The sequence below is a fragment of the Diabrotica undecimpunctata genome, chromosome 3 (genome assembly GCF_040954645.1).
Source record: "Diabrotica undecimpunctata isolate CICGRU chromosome 3, icDiaUnde3, whole genome shotgun sequence".
In the NCBI taxonomy this organism is placed as follows: Eukaryota; Metazoa; Arthropoda; class Insecta; order Coleoptera; family Chrysomelidae; genus Diabrotica; species Diabrotica undecimpunctata.
In genome coordinates, this window is record NC_092805.1 from 69,390,136 (window position 1) to 69,410,144 (window position 20,009).

At 34.7% G+C, this 20,009-nt stretch overlaps 1 protein-coding gene across 1 annotated transcript; it reads right to left on the minus strand.

Moving 5' to 3' along the window:
- Positions 1-7,856: 7,856 nt before the first annotated feature.
- Positions 7,857-8,659, minus strand: LOC140435633 (NADH-quinone oxidoreductase subunit B-like). The gene has a single exon (XM_072524364.1). It carries the CDS (start codon positions 8,650-8,652, stop codon positions 7,864-7,866), a length of 789 nt encoding a protein of 262 aa, XP_072380465.1. The 5' UTR covers positions 8,653-8,659; the 3' UTR covers positions 7,857-7,863.
- Positions 8,660-20,009: the final 11,350 nt, after the last annotated feature.

Below are 20,009 nucleotides of genomic sequence, written 5' to 3' on the forward strand. Positions count from 1 at the left end.
ATGAATAGGACGGTTGGCAAATATTTGACAAATATGGTGTCCGATCATCAGCGAGACTGGGACCAATATCTTCCGTTCTTCACAATGGCCTACAGATCTGCTGTTAACGAATCAACAGGCCAGACACCAGCCAGAGTCCTAATCGGACGCGAAATGCGACTACCTTGTGATCTAGAGTTTGGGTGTCGACCTGTAGAAGATGTAGCAGGTGAAGATTATGTGATCGAATTACGAAGAAGAATGGACGATGTACATGAGTTGGTCCGTTCCCACCTTCAGATCGCTAGCGACCGAATGAAGAAACGGTACGATACACAAGCCGAAAAAGGTTGCTTTAAGAAGAACGACAAAGTCTGGCTCTATAATCCCAAGAAGCGAAAAGGTTGTTCTCCCAAATTGCAGCAGTTTTGGGAAGGCCCATACCTCATTATGGAGAAGATCAACGATGTCATCTACCGAATGAGCAAGATTCCGAGGGGAAAACCGATGATAGTACACCATAACCGGCTGGCGTCTTTCGAAGGTGACCACGACGTAGATGAAGAAGTGGAAGTAAACAAAGTCCAAGATGTGTCTGACCTCGCGTTTGAGGAATTCATGGGTGCCTATGGAGGTACCGGTAAAGCAAGACATGGTGTTACCACATCCCGGCCAGTATCAAAGACGCACCAGGGTTGGCATCCGTATTCCAAAGGAAGTTCGGTCGAGTTGCAGAACTTCAATGCCAAGTGCCAGCTCCCGGGAAAGCCTTGAAACTCCAAGATGCATCACGTTACCTTTTCTACCTGGTAACAAAAGACACTGCCCGTGACCAACCTACCTACCGAGATGTATGGGAAGCCTTACTTCAATTGAGGGAACACGTACTAGAGTCCGACGTGCAAAAGTTAGTTATGCCAAAGTTAGAGTGCCGCCAATTAGATTGGAGGGTTATCCGAAGCATGGTGGAGGAGATCTTTAAAGACACCGAAGTCCAGGTGTTAGTCTGTTGCAATCCGCATAGTTACTGGTGCGGAGAGAAAACCGTCGCTTGTCATTTTTATACAACTGGAAGTTGTAAAAGAGGGTCCAGTTGCCGATACCAGCATACCGTTCCAGTTCCAGTCCCGACAAGGTTCCAGGAGGAACCATCTTTTAAGAGGGGGGCAATGTTACGATAAATATTATGGCGTATAAAACTGTAAATATATTATGACTAATTATTTTCTATTCTAGTTATTTCGGCGCTCAGTTGAAAGACCTGTTTACCTAAATTCTGATGAGTCACCCACGACTTGAAATTTCCAGAAGCAGGCCGAATAAAACCAGTATGAGCGACCTTCTGGGCTCTTCGATGGTGAGTCGCGGCAATTCCGGAACTAACGGCATTTTATATTTAAAGAGGAATTTTGTTGTAAACAGGACAGTTAGTTTTTGAACATCGCGTCGAGTTTTTAAAATGTAACGCACGTATTATAATACATGTAGATAAATTATATATTTATTAGTGTGAAATAAATTAGTAATAAAGACTTTAATAAATTTGTAAGTGTTATAAATAGAACCTTTAATAATAAATAAAAATCAATAAATTAGATTAATAAAAACAGTACAGTTGGATACTTCGAAGAAGACCGTTTGTAGAGTGGCGAATGGTCAGATGTGTGAATCGTTGGGGGAATGTTTAGTACCTTTCATGGTTAGGGATCGCTTGCGTGTCTTGCCAGTATTAGTTATTTTGGATATACCGCACATTCTAATTTTAGAATCTGATTTTTGGCGAGTTATGGGTATCGTTCCAGATTTGAGGTATAACGAATGGTATTTTTCGGACGTTCCAGCAATGGTAAGTTCAGTGGATCATCTCCGAGGTCAAACTATTTTGGCCGATGCAGAGAAGTCGCGATTGTATGAAGTTATTAATAGAAGTCGTGAACTAATGGGCACTTCTCTTGGTTGTACTGATGTCATTGAGCATGTGATTGTTTGTAAATCTGCACCCATAAAACAACATTACTACTCTGTATCTCCAGTAATCCAAAGTCATATTGATAAATAGCTAGAGGATATGTTGGCGAAAGGAGTAGTGGAATGATCGAGAAGTGCTTGGTCGTCCCCGATTCTCTTGGTGAAGAAAAAGGTTCCAGAAGGTGAAGAACCAAAATGGAGGTTCTGCGTAGACTATCGAAAATTTAATGCCGTAATAGAGAGGGATGGCTACCCATTACCGTACATCTCTAATATTTTGAATAAATTGAAGAACGCACATTATCTTTCCACCATAGACATTAAGTCGGCGTATTGGCAGGTACCTGTTACTAAGGCTTCCAGGCCTTATACTGCTTTTACGGTTCCTGGTCGAGGTCTTTTTCAGTTTTGCAGAATGCCTTTTGGATTATATAATGCCCCGGCTACATGGCAGAGGTTGATAGATCGTGTCTTCAGTCCGGAGTTGGAACCCTATGTTTTTACTTACTTGGATGACGTGGTCATCGTGAGAGAGTCTTTTGAAGAACATGTAAGGATCTTAGAGGAAGTCTTTAGACGCTTGAGAGTTAGTTAAGTTAACCGTTAGCTGGGATAAATGTCAATTTTGTAGACCGGAACTAAAGTATTTGGGTCATACGGTTGATAGGAATGGACTACATGTTGATGGTGATAAAGTCAAGGCTATGCTACGTATTCCAACACCCACATCCGTCCAGGAAGTCTGTAGCATCATAGGTACATTTTCCTGGTATCGAAGATTTATTCCTTCCTTTGCGACACTACTAGCTCCAAATACAGCGATATTGAAGAAAGGAAGAAAATTCAATTGGACCCCGGATTGTAAGGAATGTTTTCAGAAAATAAAAGAATGTCTAGTTTCTGCTCCGATACTTAATTGTCCTGACTACAATTTACCTTTTGTTGTCCAATGTGATGCCTCAGGATATGGAGTGGGCGCCGTGTTATTGCAGCCAGGCCCAGAAGGTGACAAAGTAATTAGTTTCCTGAGCAGATCACTCACGCGCCAAGAAAGGAATTTTTCCACGACGGAACGAGAATGTTTAGCTGTGTTATGTTCAGTCGAAAAACTGCGTCCTTATCTGAAGGGTGTTCCGTTAACGGTCGTGACTGATCACGCATCCCACGTATGGCTTCAAAATTTGAAGAATCTTACTGGAAGATTAGCTCGATGGGCGGTAAGATTGCAACAATATGACTTTAAGATTGTGCATCGGAAAGGAAAAGAACATGTTGTTCCCGATTTGTTATCTCGGTTAGTTCCCGTGCTTGATATGGTTGAAGAGGTTGTACCGCCTCCTAGTGGTGATAGTTGGTATGATAAACTTTGTAGAAAAATAGAGTCTAATCCCTTGAAGTATCCTCAGTGGAGAATGTCTGGTGGCAAACTTTATAAATACATCCGTCCCAGTCATGGATTTTTGGTCGAGAAAGTGGACAATTGGAAGGAGGTCGTTTGTAAGGATCAGCGATTGGAAGTGCTAAAGTTGTGTCATGATAGCCCTTAAGTAGGTCATATGGGGATCCTGAAAACTTATAAGTGTATTAACGAGAAGTATTTTTGACCGAAATTGCGGAGTGATGTGTCTCGTTACGTTGGACGTTGCTTACTGTATGCTATGCATAAGGTGGAACAAGGTAAGCCCAAAGGCTTTATGACCCCTCAACCTAAAGCTACTCAACCATGGGAGATAGTAGCAACCGATCTTATGGGACCTTTTCCAAGATCAACTCAAGGCTATAAGTTTATCTTAGTGGTAATGGATGTGATTAGTAAATTTTCTTTGGTATTTCCGTTGCGATTCTCAAAAGCCGTGCATGTCGTTAAGAAAATTTTTTCTCGTATTTGGAGTTCCACGTCTGTTACTATGTGATAATGGTGTCCAGTATACTTCAGCTATTTTCAAGAAAATGATGGAAACCTATGGTGTCTCAGTTCGTTATAATGCGTTGTATTATCCACATTGCAATCCATCTGAACGCTATAACCGAACTCTTAAAACAATTATGGCAACTTATATCACAACCATAGGAAGTGGGATGAAAATTTGGCCAAACTAGCATGTACTACGCGCACTGCATACCACGAGTCGAGTGGTCAAGATCCCTACTTCATAAATTTCGGTCGGAAGATGGTAGTGGTAGGGAATTATTTGCTGATGTTAGGAAACGTTTAGATAAAGTTTCGGCTAAGTATGAGAAGACTTATGAGAATTCCTCTGGACGGAGACGTCCAGAGGAATTTCAGCCCCATCAGTCAGTATAGCGGAGAAATTTTGTGTTGTCAGATGCCGCTAAATATTTCACGAAAAAGTTAGCTCCTAGATGGGTAGGACCCTACTTCGTGAAGAAGAAAGTTTCCCCCTGGACATATAGTTTAGAGGATGAAAATGGCAAGGATCAAGGTATTTGGAATGTTAAAGATTTAAGGGTTAGTAACCCGACTGGTGATCGCGATAGGATTTAGATCGGAGTAGAACGGAGTAGCAAAAGTTTTGTCTGGTCTAAGTAGACTTAGACTTATAAAGTTAGAGTTCTGAAGTAGGTTGTATTTATTTTTTTGTTGTGTCCGTGAAGGCTGACTGAGTGTTGGCTGTGATAGGTTCTTAGGATGTATTTGGATGGTCAACTGATTCGTTTTTTTTTGTGTTAGGTAGCCAATACGAAGTTGTAGGGTTGTGGTAGCCGTAATTTCTTTTGATTTATGGGTTTAAATGTCACTTAGGTTTGGTCAGAAATATGTTGTCTTCGATGATATGGCGTTGGGATATGTTTTGATGTTAGTAAGCCATTCTATTTAATTGGAATTTTCTTGAAGCCCCATAATTATGTTTTGGTGAATCTTGTTTGATAATAGCTTAGCTTTTGGATGATTCACTAAATTTCGTTGTATACGGATTTAAATTCTGGAAGACCTATTTCATTTTTATCTTAATGAACAATTGGGATTAGACTACTGTTGCGGTAAATGTTTCTCGCAGTATCAGTGAGAGTGGAATGGTGGAGAGTTTCTTATAGACTCATGTTATGCGAGGTAAAGTGAAGTACTAGCAATGCCCCAGAGCTAGGTGGTCGCGAATAAGGGCATCATCCAATAACCGACCTAATCAGTGTTATCAGATTGACGTTGGAATTTGAAACTAATTTACTTGATCTCAATTTAAAGTAGAAAGTCCCACCTCTATTTTCAAAAATTTAAACAATTCTAGACGTGTAAGATCGGTTGCCTATAATATATTATAAGCAAGGTGGCGAAAATAAAATTAGTAGTTTTCAAATAGGGGTAATGTTTGGCAAATTGTGCTGAAGTTAAGGGAAAATGTCATCTTTTTGCGAAGAAACTAATTTGGATCGTTCTTTCTAGAGTTATCTTGAAAGAATTGGGATCACAAAATTTACACATAAAGTCACACTCACGCCACAATCTCACTTTAGCTGCTATACAACTATTCTCTACACGTTAATTGTAACAGAAACTCGGTGGTGTGATGTCTTGAAAACTACTACGCACTATCCATCCCAGTCTACAGTAAAGTGGTCTTCTGTCTCACCGCCCACTGCCATCACCTTGCTTGAAATTTGTACTCGAACTGAAGCTAGACAACTCCTCATTAGATTAGTATTCCATAGAAATTAATGGTGTATTAGTATGTGCTTGTACGTCGATACAAGTACAGACTAATTACGAACTCAGATAAAGAGTACCGTCAGAACTTTGAAATAAAAGTGCTTTTTCAAAATTGAAGCAGATAGTCCTGACGATTTCTAGCAATTTAATTTACCTACCACGTTGGGTATCACTTGTAACAATATATAATTGCATATAGGGCGTTGAAAGGGGACACTGACCAATTACTGGGCTGGAGATAGGGTAAGCAAAGAAACTGAAACGTCTGCGAACGGTAACTCGTGTTTTGGTTGGAGAGCTGGGTCATGGATAAAGGTTTCTTTATTTGAGGGATTGAAGAAACTAACCAAAAAAAAGACATAAAAAAATACTTACAGAGATTTACTTACAGAGAACAAACACAAGAAGATTCCTAAACTATTTAAAATAAACGCTGTTTAAAAAAATCCTCTTGCTGGTTAGAAAGAAAGGCTTTTCGTTCCTAAAAAGCTCTTCTTTAGCTTTTTGATTAATTAGGCCCATATTCCTATCTTTCCTATTCAAGATAGGAATGGCCTCTTATATAAAATCATATTTTTATTTCATCAAATCTTTTTTCGTTGTTCACTAAGTTGTGGAGAAATCTTAAAAATGTATAATTCTTGTTTTCTCCTCCGCATGAATCACAGAACATGGAAATACGTCGGACATTTATATCAAGATGATTGTATACGAAATCGTGCAACATTGAGCACACATCATCACTACTTTTTTTTCCACTGTTTTAGGATAAGTATAAAATATACTGGCTCCGGTTGATAAAGAGTGGACATTAAAACTATACTGGAAGTCAAAACAAATTGCGTCTTCAATGCTGCTTTTTCTCCTTCTTTTTGTAGCTTCTCGTTTTTTCTCATAAAATGATTCTGCTTTCAATTTATAGAGTTTATTTTCATTTTCTAAGCGCCTTATTTCATTCTCCAGTCTAAGAGCACTACCATTATCTCCTGAAATAATGTTACCCTTTTCAACTTCTAGGTTCTTTATTTTCACTTGGAACTCATCACATGTACTGCATGTGTCTTTCCTAGGATACCCAAATGACTAATTAAATTCGGTTGAAAAAATTATTCTGTAAGTTTCGTAAGACACTTTTAATTTGGATTTTTTTCAATATACATTTTGTGCTTTTTATTAATAGTAAGCTCCTCTGGTAAGTATATTTTGGAAAGTTTTGCCAGGTTGTAATGGCCTTTTCTGCCTTTAAACGAACTAACGTAACTCATTACTGCTTCTCTTTGTTCTTTGGAGAGTTTCCTAGGTCTTGAAGAATGATTCCTCTTTGATCTCTTGGAAACATGCCAAATTGTGGCAATTAGACCACATAAATACCTATCGGTTTTGTTCATCAACAGAATACATTAAATTAAATTGCTTTAAAATACTGTTCTTACAGCCTTGAAACATTTTGAAAACAATTTTTTAGTTACATCAGTCATGCGGCCAAATGATTTTTTTTTCTTACTTAACTTTACATTTGCTAAACTACTTACATCCATATCACTTATTTCTTCATCACTTGGCATAGAAAAATGATTTTGTATCAGTAACTTGAAGAAACTTACCTCAAATATTACACCTCAAAGCCACACACGAAAACAATGAGTAAGAATAAAAGCATCTTAACTTGTTTCTGCGTGATTCACAACTGACATTCCCCCTTCTTAACCGGTAACATCCTGACATTCCCCTTTATTCTCCTGTATAGGTATTTTATTATTCGTCTTATGACACAACCCAATTTTAACCGGTGTTATTTACATACAGTGAAGTACAAAATATAACCTATCTAACGAATTATTAAAACAAAAAATGAAAATTTCTGACATTCCCCCTTTTTCTTCTGCACCCTTTAGTTGTATATGCCAATAAGGCACATATAAGTATGCAGAAGTTGGAAATGGTTGGAAATCGAAAGACCTTGTTGAAAGTTGGAATCGAATGTTAAGTACGACAAATGAATAAGTATCTAGAAGAACGAGAACAAAGAAGAAAAGGGCTATCGAGACCTAATTATGTTAATACATTAACAGAACATCGAATAACTGAATAGAATAGAAGAAAATCATTCACCAATTTTATGGATAAGTATCTAAGTGTAACAAATTTAGTCTGCCATGTAGAGCTATACATGTATTCAATAATCGTTCCAACAATAAATTACGGAGGGAAATAGTGATCACTATAACAAAAATTAGAGAACTATACATTTATTGATCGTTACAACAAGTCTCAACTTTACTTATTTCTTGTTTTTTCTCTTTCTTTTCCTTTCTTGTCTTCTTTTCCATTTTGGAAACTTTGTCTTGAAACTCCCGACTGATATTTTTCCTATACCACGTTTGTACAGCATTGGGGCGCTTGGCTTTCCTTTGCAACATTAACAATGCGTACATCAATGCTTCAGCTGTTGGAGGACACCCAGGTACATAAATATCTACAGGAACGATCCTATCACATCCTCTGACAACTGAATATGAATAATGATAATAGCCGCCTCCATTTGCACAGCTGCCCATCGAAACAACCCATTTAGGATCTGGCATTTGATCGTAGACTTTTCTAAAAGCAGTAGCCATTTTATTTGTTAAAGTGCCTGCTACAATAATGACATCAGTTTGTCTAGGAGAAGCACGAAATACTATCCCATATCTGTCCATGTCATACCTTGGCGCCGCAATTTGCATCATCTCGACTGCACAACATGCTAAGCCAAAGGTCATCGGCCAAAAAGACCTGCTTCGACCCCAGTTGAGGATATCATCTAATCTAGCCAAAGTCCATTCAGCGACATTTTTCGTGTCTTGAAAGGGCGAGTACGGTCTCCACTCACCTTGTCTATATACTGGACTCATATTTCTTGGAGCTGTGGACTTTCCCTTGACAGTACATGATTCGTTTTTAGTTTCAAACTGGCGAACTACTATTCTCGAAATTGGCAAGAACGAGTTGTGAGACCGGAGCATGAAATGGAAAGAACTTATCATTCTAAGACTCATTTTTGACACTTTGTCAAAACATAAAAAACAAGAGAACAAAATGTTATATAGAAACGAAATTTCCATAATCATTACTGAGGAAGCAAAAAGAGATAAAATCAAATAAAGAAATAGACGAGCCTAATAAAACAAACATTATCGTTATATAGAAAAATCCATTCGAATACAGTGATTCAAGTATGGAAATAAGAACGCAAAGAGTCTATTTGCAACCGAAAGAAAAGGAAAAACAGTCATATATACCGTACTTGATTAAATATATTCCTCCTTGATAAGTACATTTTAGGAGAGAGCAACAGAGAAGTATATAAAACAGAACAAAAAAAAATACATATTAAAAATGTCGAGTAACAAATATCTAATATAAAACACATTTAAAATATATATTAAAGATTTATTAATCCTAGAGAGGTGGACTATCATAAATTTGACGACGCTCCTCGGTTTTCGTCGCAGTTCGAGTAAACTTTTCCCATACACTCCCTAGTAGATGTTTCTTTATTCTTGATTTAACAGATGGTGGATGTATTTCAGTACTATTATAATTATGTATTAGATTTTTGAGGGCACGTCGTCAATTTTACGAAAGTCCACTTTCTACGTTAGTTTTTTTCTCTCGAGTGTATTTGGACGCCAGTGACGTTTTTTATGTCATTGTCTAATTCTGTTTTATATTTATAGTAAGTATTATTTTATTTAATTGTAGCACTATGTCATCAAGAAAACTTTTATCGGCAAATGAAATAAACAATGAAATATAGCGTATAATGAATGGTGAAGATAGCGAGTAGGAACCTTTTGAAGATAGTGGAAGTGACTGGAAGTTAGAAGAAGGTGCTTTGGAGTTTGAATCGGACGATTCAGATGAAGAAGATGACTCTAATAATAAAATAATGGTAATTCAGCAATTTTTCAGCCATCCAGTGTAACCACTAAATTTAATGGATCTAGATATAAAAAATATATTGGTGGAAAGCGAAAAATATACAGAATAAGTACCTGGAACATCAGGTGAGAACGCCACTGTTTCTCAGTTTATTGTAAATCCGGGAAAGGCTCTAAAAGGTAAAAACGGACATAAGTGGTCAAACAAAATACTTTTATTGTCTAAAAGAACAGCAGCTAGAAATATTATTCATTTTATAGCTGGTCCCAAAGGAAATACCAAAAACTACACAAAAGTTGAAGAATATTTCTTACATTTTTTTTTTCAGATGATACATTATGTCGTACTTTGTTGCAATCTAATACTGAAATCAAAAGACAATCTAAAAAATATGCCAGTCGTGCAATATTTCTAACATGAGTAAAAATGAGCTAAAAGCTTTATTGGCAATAATTTTGATAATGTTTCCAGCAAATAAATATATTATCTATCCATGAAATATATGTTTGATAGTAATATATCAGGAAAATGTTATCAGGTCTGTATGAGTGGTCAGCGTTTCAAATATCTCATAAACTGTCTTAGGTTTGTTGAAAAGGAAACACGGAAATAAAGGCAGCAAGATGATCCTTTTGCGCATATATGCGAAATATGGGAAATTTTTATTACCATCTGCAGAGAATCATATACACCTTCATCCTATCTGACTATTGATAAACAGTTAGTAGGATTTCGAGGACGTTGCCCTTCTCGAATGTATTTACCTGACAAACCTAATTCGTATGGTCTCAAAATCGTTATGATGTGTGACAGCTTTTCGAAATATATGATCGATGCTCTTCCTTATTTAGGCAAGAAAACCAATACAAATGGTTTGCCGTTGGGTACATATTTTGTAAAGGAACTTACAAAATCAGTTCATGGTAGTAACAGACATATTACCATGGACAACTGGTTTACATCAGTTAGCTTAGCAGAGGAGTTATTGAAATATCAGTACAAACTGACAATTATCGAAACTCTTCGCAAAAATAAGAGAGCAATTCTACAAAAATTGTTAAATGTAAAGAACAGAGTCCCCAATACATCTATGCTTTGCTTTAATAAAAGAAAGTCACTGGCATCATATCTGCCGAAGAAAAATAAGGTATTTTTACTTCTTTCAACACTTCATGAAAGTGCTGATGTTTCCAAAATAAATGGTAAACCCACTATAATAAAGATTATAATGGAACGAAAGGTTGAGTGGATACATTTAACCAGATGTGTTCAAATATCACTGCATTAGCAATGTGTGGCAATTTTCATACATATTACATAGGTACCCAATTCTAGATCAACAGCTGTACAAATTTCCGTTTGGATTTAGAAATGGCTTTGGAACTAGAGAAGCACTATTTAGTATACGGTGTTAATGAACAACCAACACGAAGTCCACTCTTCTCTACTCTTCCTACCTCCTTCTCTCGGGACGCACTGAAGAGGCAGATGAAAGGGGCACTAGAAATAAAGAAACGTTCACCAAAGAAAGCAGACAAGATAGTCTGAGCATACTTTTCTAATTGCTTATAGTGCAGGGTGCCTTCAACGGCTAATTAACCGTACCTAACTGACTAGCAAAAATTTCGAAGTAAACCTTAGAGTCGAAAAAACAGAAACAATAATAAGCCAGAATCCCAATATAAATTTTTGTTTCTTTATAAGCAGTACGCATTACAGAAATCAGAAGTTAACATATTTGGGGTGCAACTTAAACGAGGCTTGGGATCATTCTAGAAAAATCCACATTAGAATTCAATGAAAACTGTTCTTTGAAATATGCGCCTTAATATATGTATAGGTTGGACTTCGAATACTTATCTGTTGAATTTTCGACTCTGCTGTAAGGAATGAATCCGGACAGAAAAATGAAAATTATATTCGAAATATAGTGTTCTCCCAGCATGATGGATATCTCAGATATGCATCATTCTTGTCATGTGATAAGAAATGATAGAGTAAGAGGATCGGATAGATGATAAATCTCGTGACAATGCACTAAACATACTTATGTTGAACAAAATAATCACCAACGTTCATTGAGGATATGTTACTGAAAGAAGATTAAATTAATTACTTGATTAAAGAATCGTTACAGACAGGCCAGTAGTATACTATTATCGGCTACCGGTACTGCCTCGTCAGCATAGCACAAAATGTAAATCTCCTTTTCATTCTCTTCCATTTTTGACACTTTTCATATTATGTTATGGTGCTTCACCATTTATTAAGGCTCAGGACTTTGAGAGTAAGGTTACATAAGTTTACTCTATGCTTCTCCAATTCCATTACTGTTTCTTCCACTCAGTTTATCATTTTATACAAGTGAAAACATTTTCTCACATGAAAGTGATTGTTTTTGTTATTTTTAGTCAAATTCAAATTTTTTAGTAAACTATTAATACAGTGAAAACTAAACATTTTAGGACAGAATATTTTAACAGCTATACATAGGATAATAAAAAAAGTGGTACAGTGGATGTACTGCAGACTAGTGCGAAGCTTCGTACTATGTTTTCTGTATTTTTAAATTTTAAATATTTTTAAAATTGAATAAATTGTAACGTTGTAAACGACAGATGTTTGTTATTTTTCCTTAAATAGTTATTTTATTTCAATTTCTTTTGATTATGTTCATTTATTAACTTTATCTTTTACTATTTTTATTTTAAATATAGTTGGCGCTTAAATTTTCAGTCAACCCTCAATCAACTAAATATCTTATTTTAATCTTTATTTATCATTTTCCCTAAATAATCTAATTCCTTTATTCATACCCTATTATGTTCTACCTATGTGATGATAGAACATATACAAATTTTGGTTGAGTTTACCGAAAGTACAAGCTGATTATAGCCGCAAATAGCAAACATGGAACAAACAATTTCGGTATAGCAGTGTTGGTATGTTTTTATAATGTAGATGCTGTATGCTTCGAATATAAAAAGATAAAGCTTTAGAAAAGTACATTTTGTTTATATTATGTTATGAATTCTGCAATTTTTGATTTATATAAAACAACAATGAGTAAATATTTGTTTCTTTGTAGATTAATTGCAGTTAATTAATAGAAATATTTTTTTAGCAATTACCCTTTGATAGATTAGGGGATAGATTTGGCAATCGTCAAATCAGCAGTTGCCAGATTACAACAGATATTTACAATTAATCTCGAAAGAGACAAATATTTACTCGTTATTGCTTCATATAAATTAAAAATTGCAGAATTCGTAAAATATTATAATAAAAATGTACTTTTTAAAAGCTTTATCTCTTTATATTTGAAGCATACAATATATGCATTATAAAAACATGCCAACACTGCCAAACCGAAATATTTTTGACATTTGCGGCTATATTCAGCTTGTACTTTCGGTAAACTCAACCCAAATTTTTATGCCCCACTTCAGTCGACAGATGTCTAATGTCAGTTGGCAACTCGGCTCTGTCATGTCACCTTTCATTGCCACAAATCTGTACAAGGTGTTTTTTTTTTATAGAGGTGGATTATATTTTTTACATCGAGTTAGAATCTATGGAGAGGGCATCACGTGACTAAAAACGACCTCACTTCGGCCATATTGTTATGATTCTTATGTCAGATTGTGTATGATTGTTTACGTTTGTGGTTTTTAGAATATTTTTTAGTTTTAATACTTTTAAGTAACTGTAATATTATATTGTGGTAATAGTTTCTTGTTTTTAACGTAGTTGCAGTAGCACTAGCAATGTTGATAAAAAATCTTTAGGAATAACGTTTTATAGATTAGTACACAAATATGAAAACCTTAGACAAGGAAGGAGAGATGAAAACAAAGTAATGGTCCGTATTTGAGAGAATAAATTAATAGTATTCATAAAAAATCTTGTAAGTAACGTTTCTATATAACGTTTCTTTCTATAAGTTTTTTATAATATTTTTGAGTTTATTATTCATATTCTTTATTTAAAATATAACTTTGTTATTAATGCTTAGTGAGCCGAAAGTTTTATGATCAGAGATTCTTCTGACTCCAGTTTTTAGTGATTTATAATAGTAAATGTTTCCTCTCTGACGATGTAGAATTGATAATATAAGTACGGTGATAAAAAGCCGAAGAACAATTTTATTGTTAATAATATGTACTGTATAAGTATATATGTATTTTTGTCTTATTTATTAGTAACTAGCGGACCCGACAGATTTCGTTCTGTCAAATCGATTTGGAATGTGGCAGTTTATTTCTCTCCTGAACAGAACAGTCTCCATGATGATAGGGCGGTGTATGAGGGTCAGCTCGGGTGACCTAAGTATCTTCGCTTCCACGAACTTTGGCCACCCTTTTGGACCCACTAAAAACCCCGACTGGGATGTCTGCCAGAGGGCTTCAAACTAAGAGGGGAACTTAAGGTTTAAACCTGATTGAAAAATAATCTAAAGGGATAGTGGGAACCTAAAGGTGACAAATATTTATAAAGGCGACAAAACATAGAGATAATTCATTATTTATTATTATTATTAACATAGGGTTAATAACCGATGTAATAAAGAATAATGAAATAAAACGTATATAAGTATTTTCAGTCATCGCTTTATTGTAAATCAAGTGAATTATAATTATTAACAAGAATCTGTTTTATTTTTATTGTAGTGCTTTATGATATACAATGTTTTTTGTTTGATTACCTGGTGAATATACAAACAAATCTGATGGTTTTCCAACACGGGAGGGAACAGGCAACATACAATTGACCATGTGAGAAACATGGGTTTTCTAGATTAATACCACAAACACCTAATGATTGCCCCTGGGACTTATTTATGGTCATAACAAAAGCAAGCCGCACTGGAAACTGTAGTCGTTTAAATTCAGATGGTACATCAGTCGGAATCATTGGGATGTGTGGTATCAAAACGTCTTCTCATTTATACTTTCCTTTCAGTATAGTTGCTTCTATCACGATGTTCAATAATTTTTTATCGCTAACCGTGTGCCGTTGCAAAGACGCGGTTGGTTGATATTTCTCAACATTATAACTACCGATCCAACCTTTCATTGAAGATTGTGAGGTGGCAATCCTGGTAAATCCAGCGAGTTTAAAAATTCATTCGGATAGTTGACGACATCATCTTGGTTAGTAGCCGAATCAACTGATTTATATATCCTCAATTCGCCTCTAATTTGTTCTTGAATTTTGAAATTTAATTCATTTAAATCTGTTTTTTGCAGCCAATATAGGCCGATCGCTAAACCTATCATGGTTTCTATAATTTTGAGCAACATCTGGAAACACCATTTGAATAAGTTCGTCTTTTGATCGAGTTAACTGACAAAAACTGTGAGGAAAGTTAATGCAACCAGTCAAGGTGTCTATAGGAAATTTGCCATTACCAATGTCAATGAGTTGTTTAGATAATATGTCTCCAGATTGGTCATTTTGCAACTCGACACCCATATTCTTGCTTATGTGTAATACCTTGACATGTAATGTCAAGGTATTACACATACCTCCTCAACACAGGAGTCCTCAGACAGAGTTTAAAGTCCTCCACAAATTGGAGGACTTTAAACATGCATTGAGTTCATCAGCTGGCGTTGATCGTGGAATCACTGGCAATATTTAGATCTTCTAAAGATTTTTTATGTGCCATCGTGCATTCATCCCAAACAATCAATTCACATTGCTGCAAAACTTTTGTCATTGCAGAGTTCTTCGAAATGTTGCAGGTTGGAGTTTCGTTGCTTTGCATGTTTAATGGCAATTTTAGTGCTGAATGGGCTGTTCGACCACCGTCAAGCAAAGTTGCTGCGATTCCCGACGAAGCGAGTGCAAGTGCAATTTTATTTTGTGAGCGAATTGTTGCTAATATCAATGAAATCAAAAAAGTTTTTCCTGTACCATCAGGTGCATCTAAGAAGTAAATCTCTCCTGTTTTATCATTTGTTACTTTCATAAGTATATCAAATACATGCTTCTGTTGTTCATTCAATAGTGGAAGATTTGTTTGAATTAATTCTTTCAAAGTGTTGAGATCATACAGTTTTTCTCGGTGCAACTCTTGGATGGACGCCCCAAACGACGTCATTTGAAAGCATTATTTTGTTATATTGTTGGATATTTGACAAAAAGTGTATGGAATCTGGTCCTATTCCTGAAACCAAAGAATACAATGGCTCTGGTGGTGGATCCAATGATATCAATTTCACTTTCTCATCTGCGCAACACAATCCATTGGCTTCATTTTTGTATTTCAATGCCTTACAATGAGAGCAAACCAAGTTCATAGATCCAATAATAACACATTGGTAATTACTGTAGTCAATTGACAAATCGTAATTGAAAGCAGCTCTTGCGATATTATTAGTTGAATCTCTCGATCTCGCTTCTTGCGTTCGTGATATACGAATTCTTTCACGTTCATTATGGTCGTCACGTTCTTGTGCAGTATGATTAGATCGGTAAGTAGTTTGGTTTGTAGCATTTCGGGTTCTTGTACCTAAATTACTTCGTCTTATAGGAGGCATATCGAATATAATTTTAATCACAGGTATTAAAACACTTTGCACAAAACACGATATAAAACAATCAACCAAAAATAAATCGAAGAAAACTGGAGAATTTGTTTCGTTTAGTAAGTTGACAAAAGAAAACTAAGTAGATAAGTTAACAGAAAATTGAAGAAAAATAACACGTGTGTGTACACCAATGTACACCGGCAATGTGACAGGTTGTTGTTGTCTGTGAAATCTCCACTTTGTCCGTGAAAGAGAATATAATCAAAGAGGATATAGCACTACGTTTTAGTTTTTTTTTTTATTTTTTTTTAATTTGATATGACTTGGAGTCAAGTCCTTTAAGCCAAAACAATGTTGTATGTGTATACAGTATATTAAATTAATAATAAATTAATTATTAAAGATAATAAACACTTTTTAACGCGGTTTGTTTGACAGATGCAACGTGACGTGAAAACTGATGCAATTTATGTCGCGTTCCGAAACTAAAACAAAAGAAAGAATAATGCGAGGCCAATCAAATCTATAGCTCTTACATTTTTTGACTTTTCAATTTGGTCGGGTTCACGATATTATCACTTTTGTGTGAACGCATTAGATCCTCCAACGCAAACACGCACACATACATTTGATTGAATTTGAACTTTGTGCAGCAAAAATAAAGCGCAAATTGACTCTTCGACGTTAGGAACACACCTATATTATTATTTAGACAACAGTGAGTGCTTGTAATTTAATATAAACTTTATTGAATAGCAATAAAGTTTAAATTGACTCTACATTTAGTTAGAAAATATTTGTATGGGAAAAAGAAAAGGGCTGTTTTAGGGTTTTCCCAGAAATTATTCGAATTTTTCTCGCCGTAGAAACCATCCTTAGACTCCAAGGAACATTTTAATTTTCGATTGTGATATTCGGCAGATATTCATTGTTGTTTGTTTAATAATAACTTTTTTTAACTTTGTTAATTGAACTAATTTTTGGTCAAGTATGTAATGAACTTTGCACAGCGTTCAGTTAATTTGAAGTTGTCAAATACATAAGTTGTAAAACGAACGTTTTTTTTTATTTCATACCGTACATTTGTGTGTTTTTTATTGGCACTGGTTTTAACAACCAGCTGGCCAGTCGATAAACCGTATATTTAGTTTACCCTTTAAAATATTATTTATATTATTATCTCTTTCAGGTACAATTTGTTATTTGATTATATTAATTATTCTTTATATATTATGTATATATGTCGTATTTTTAGTGTTTACAGCGGGATATAATTACTTTTTCGTATTGTTTTTGTCTTATTTTATTTTCGTCCTCATCACTTTATATCTTTCACGTTATCTCTCTTACCTAATTTTCTATCCATTCTCGTATTTAGTAGGTTTCCCTATATCTTCAAAAATAGGGTGATGCCCAAAAGTTTCTTAGTACCCTTATTTGTGTAACCGTGTTGCCAATGATCGGAGCATTTTCCATCATCCATTAAGTACACTTCTCCACAGCCTAACAGTGGCATTTATTAAGCTACATTTTTAATCAATGTGCATGTTGTATTCCTACGTTTGAGTCAATTTGACTCCTACACTTTTTATACTCGCGCAGTTAGTGAATTTAGTGTACATCAAATGATTTTTTAATAGCTACCCAATGACAACCCCTTTAATTTTGATTGAATAAATCATAGTTTATTAAAAATGTATTGCACTTTTTTAGATTATGTTTAAATCATCCGAATAACTAAGTCATAATTGTATAGTAGTTTTAATATTATTGAGTCCGGCCCTGATCTCACCGCCATATTGGTATGATCGTTAACCACACATTCTGATGCCGTTTTTAATATACACGTTAATATGCTTATAGATTCTCCATAGATTCTAACTCGATGATTTTTTATAAATATCGTTCATCTATAAAAAGGCATGCTTGGAAAAAATTCAATTATAATATTAAATCTTCTCTGGGTAAGCTATAGTATATTTAATATTTAACCAATATCCAGTCTCTTGTTATGATTTCAAATTTGACTTCTTTTATTCATACATAACGTCCATCGCACAAGTTTATTTTAAACTTACAATTCGTCCAATATGCAGTTAGTATATTTAATATAATTGAACTAATTTGTTTAATAATAATTATATTCAGTTTTAAACATTTTAAAGTCTATGAAGTTAATTAATACAAGGTTAATTTGTTCTGGTTTTTTTTGTCCACCTTTTTGGGTGAAGAATTCTGTGCAAATGGTCGACCACAAAGTATTAACTGCAGCTGTTATTTAGAACCTAATAGCCACCTGAAGTTATCTAGAACATGAAAGTATCTAGATTCAACTAAGTACATCTACATCTAACCACTATGTCCTGTCCTGTCCATCTACTTGAAGACATCATCTGAAGCCATACTTTAAGTATCATTTAAAAATCTTTATGTACAACTTATATACAAGATTTGTTTTGTTTAATTTTAATTTAATATGAAAATTTTCAGTTTTATTTATTTATGTACAATAAATATCATTAGTTAATATCTTAGTTTATTTGTCCTAGCCAAACTCATTTTTCATATTTACTTCTAAGACGTTCTCACACCTGACAGACTGAGCTAAACGAGATCTAACAATTGACTTTCAAAGAAAGTTGTGAGTTTTATTGTTCTACATCGGCTCCCAACTTTTGGACGTAGTTATATTGTCACCCACTGTTTCTGATGGGTCGTGCAATGGTTACATAATTTTATTATTCTTTTTATTTACTATTTAAATTTTCGTTTCAAAAATAATATTTAAGAATTACATAAACCCGCTGGTAGTTAATATCCTTGTTATAGATTTTATTAAAATTTAAAAAGTTTATATGTTGTACAACCGATTGCCCTCGTCGCGTAAATGAACTCTTCCAACTGTTTACAGCGCATCTTTCCTATGAAGCTTATTTTGTGTCGCTACTTCCGTGACGTGGCGACTCTTCCCTCAGCATTTTACTATAAAGAAAAAGTAATACAACGCCAATACAGAAGGTTGGTATCTAGCAGTACCATCTATGGGCATTCACTTTAGTCTCTTATTGTTGTATTTTATTAATATTTATGGTATATAACTATGTAGACATTCATAATATTGTGACTAATTCCTACTCGTGAACGTTATGTGTTCGCGAATTAACATTTTTTTACATTAATAATTACTCGTTACGCATAAATATACAGAAAATGCTTTAAGAGTTTTCCACTCTTCTATTGATTGGTCTCTTTTGAAGCTTTAGTATTTTTATATCACATGTATGTGTCCTTCCCTTCGTTGACGACATGTTTTACTTCTTTTGTAAACTAGATTAAAACAGATGACAGCAATAATGCTAAAGAACTTTTGTACATCTTTTAATAATAATTTGAGGTAAAAAAGAAATAAATTAGACTTACAATCAGTTTAATTTTACTACCTAAGACGACCGGTTTCGCTTTCTAAAATTTGCAAAGCATCATCAGGTCAGTGGTACAAAGTAAATTAAATGCTGAAATTATAAAAAGCCCATATTAGGGTCTTATAAGGATATAGATCAAAAAAAGGTTTTAGTAATTATGCCAATATTACATGTCTGTGTTTATTAATATGCATAAATTGCTTTAGCAGACAGAGTAACAACCCACAAATTGGTAAGAGAAAAAAATCTGTTGAATTATAATAAATTAGAAATAAACAAAATACTACTTACATTCCGGTACAAGAGTTTTTATATAGTGATTGGTGATTCATAGTTCAAACTATCCCGTATTACTGATAATGAGTGATCTTCGGTCAATGTTGTAACTGTCTAACAACTTAGGAGGAAGTTTCTTGAGGGGAGGGATGTTAACAGATGATATAGGAGTAAGGTATATGTTATTGTTTGTTGAAAGAAATGTGATGTTTTATATTATTTAAATTATTAAAGTTA

What these genes read in the sequence shown, in the direction of transcription:
- LOC140435633 (XM_072524364.1), bottom strand. Translation starts at nt 8,652, where the DNA reads ATGAGTCTTAGAATGATAAGTTCTTTCCATTTCATGCTCCGGTCTCAC.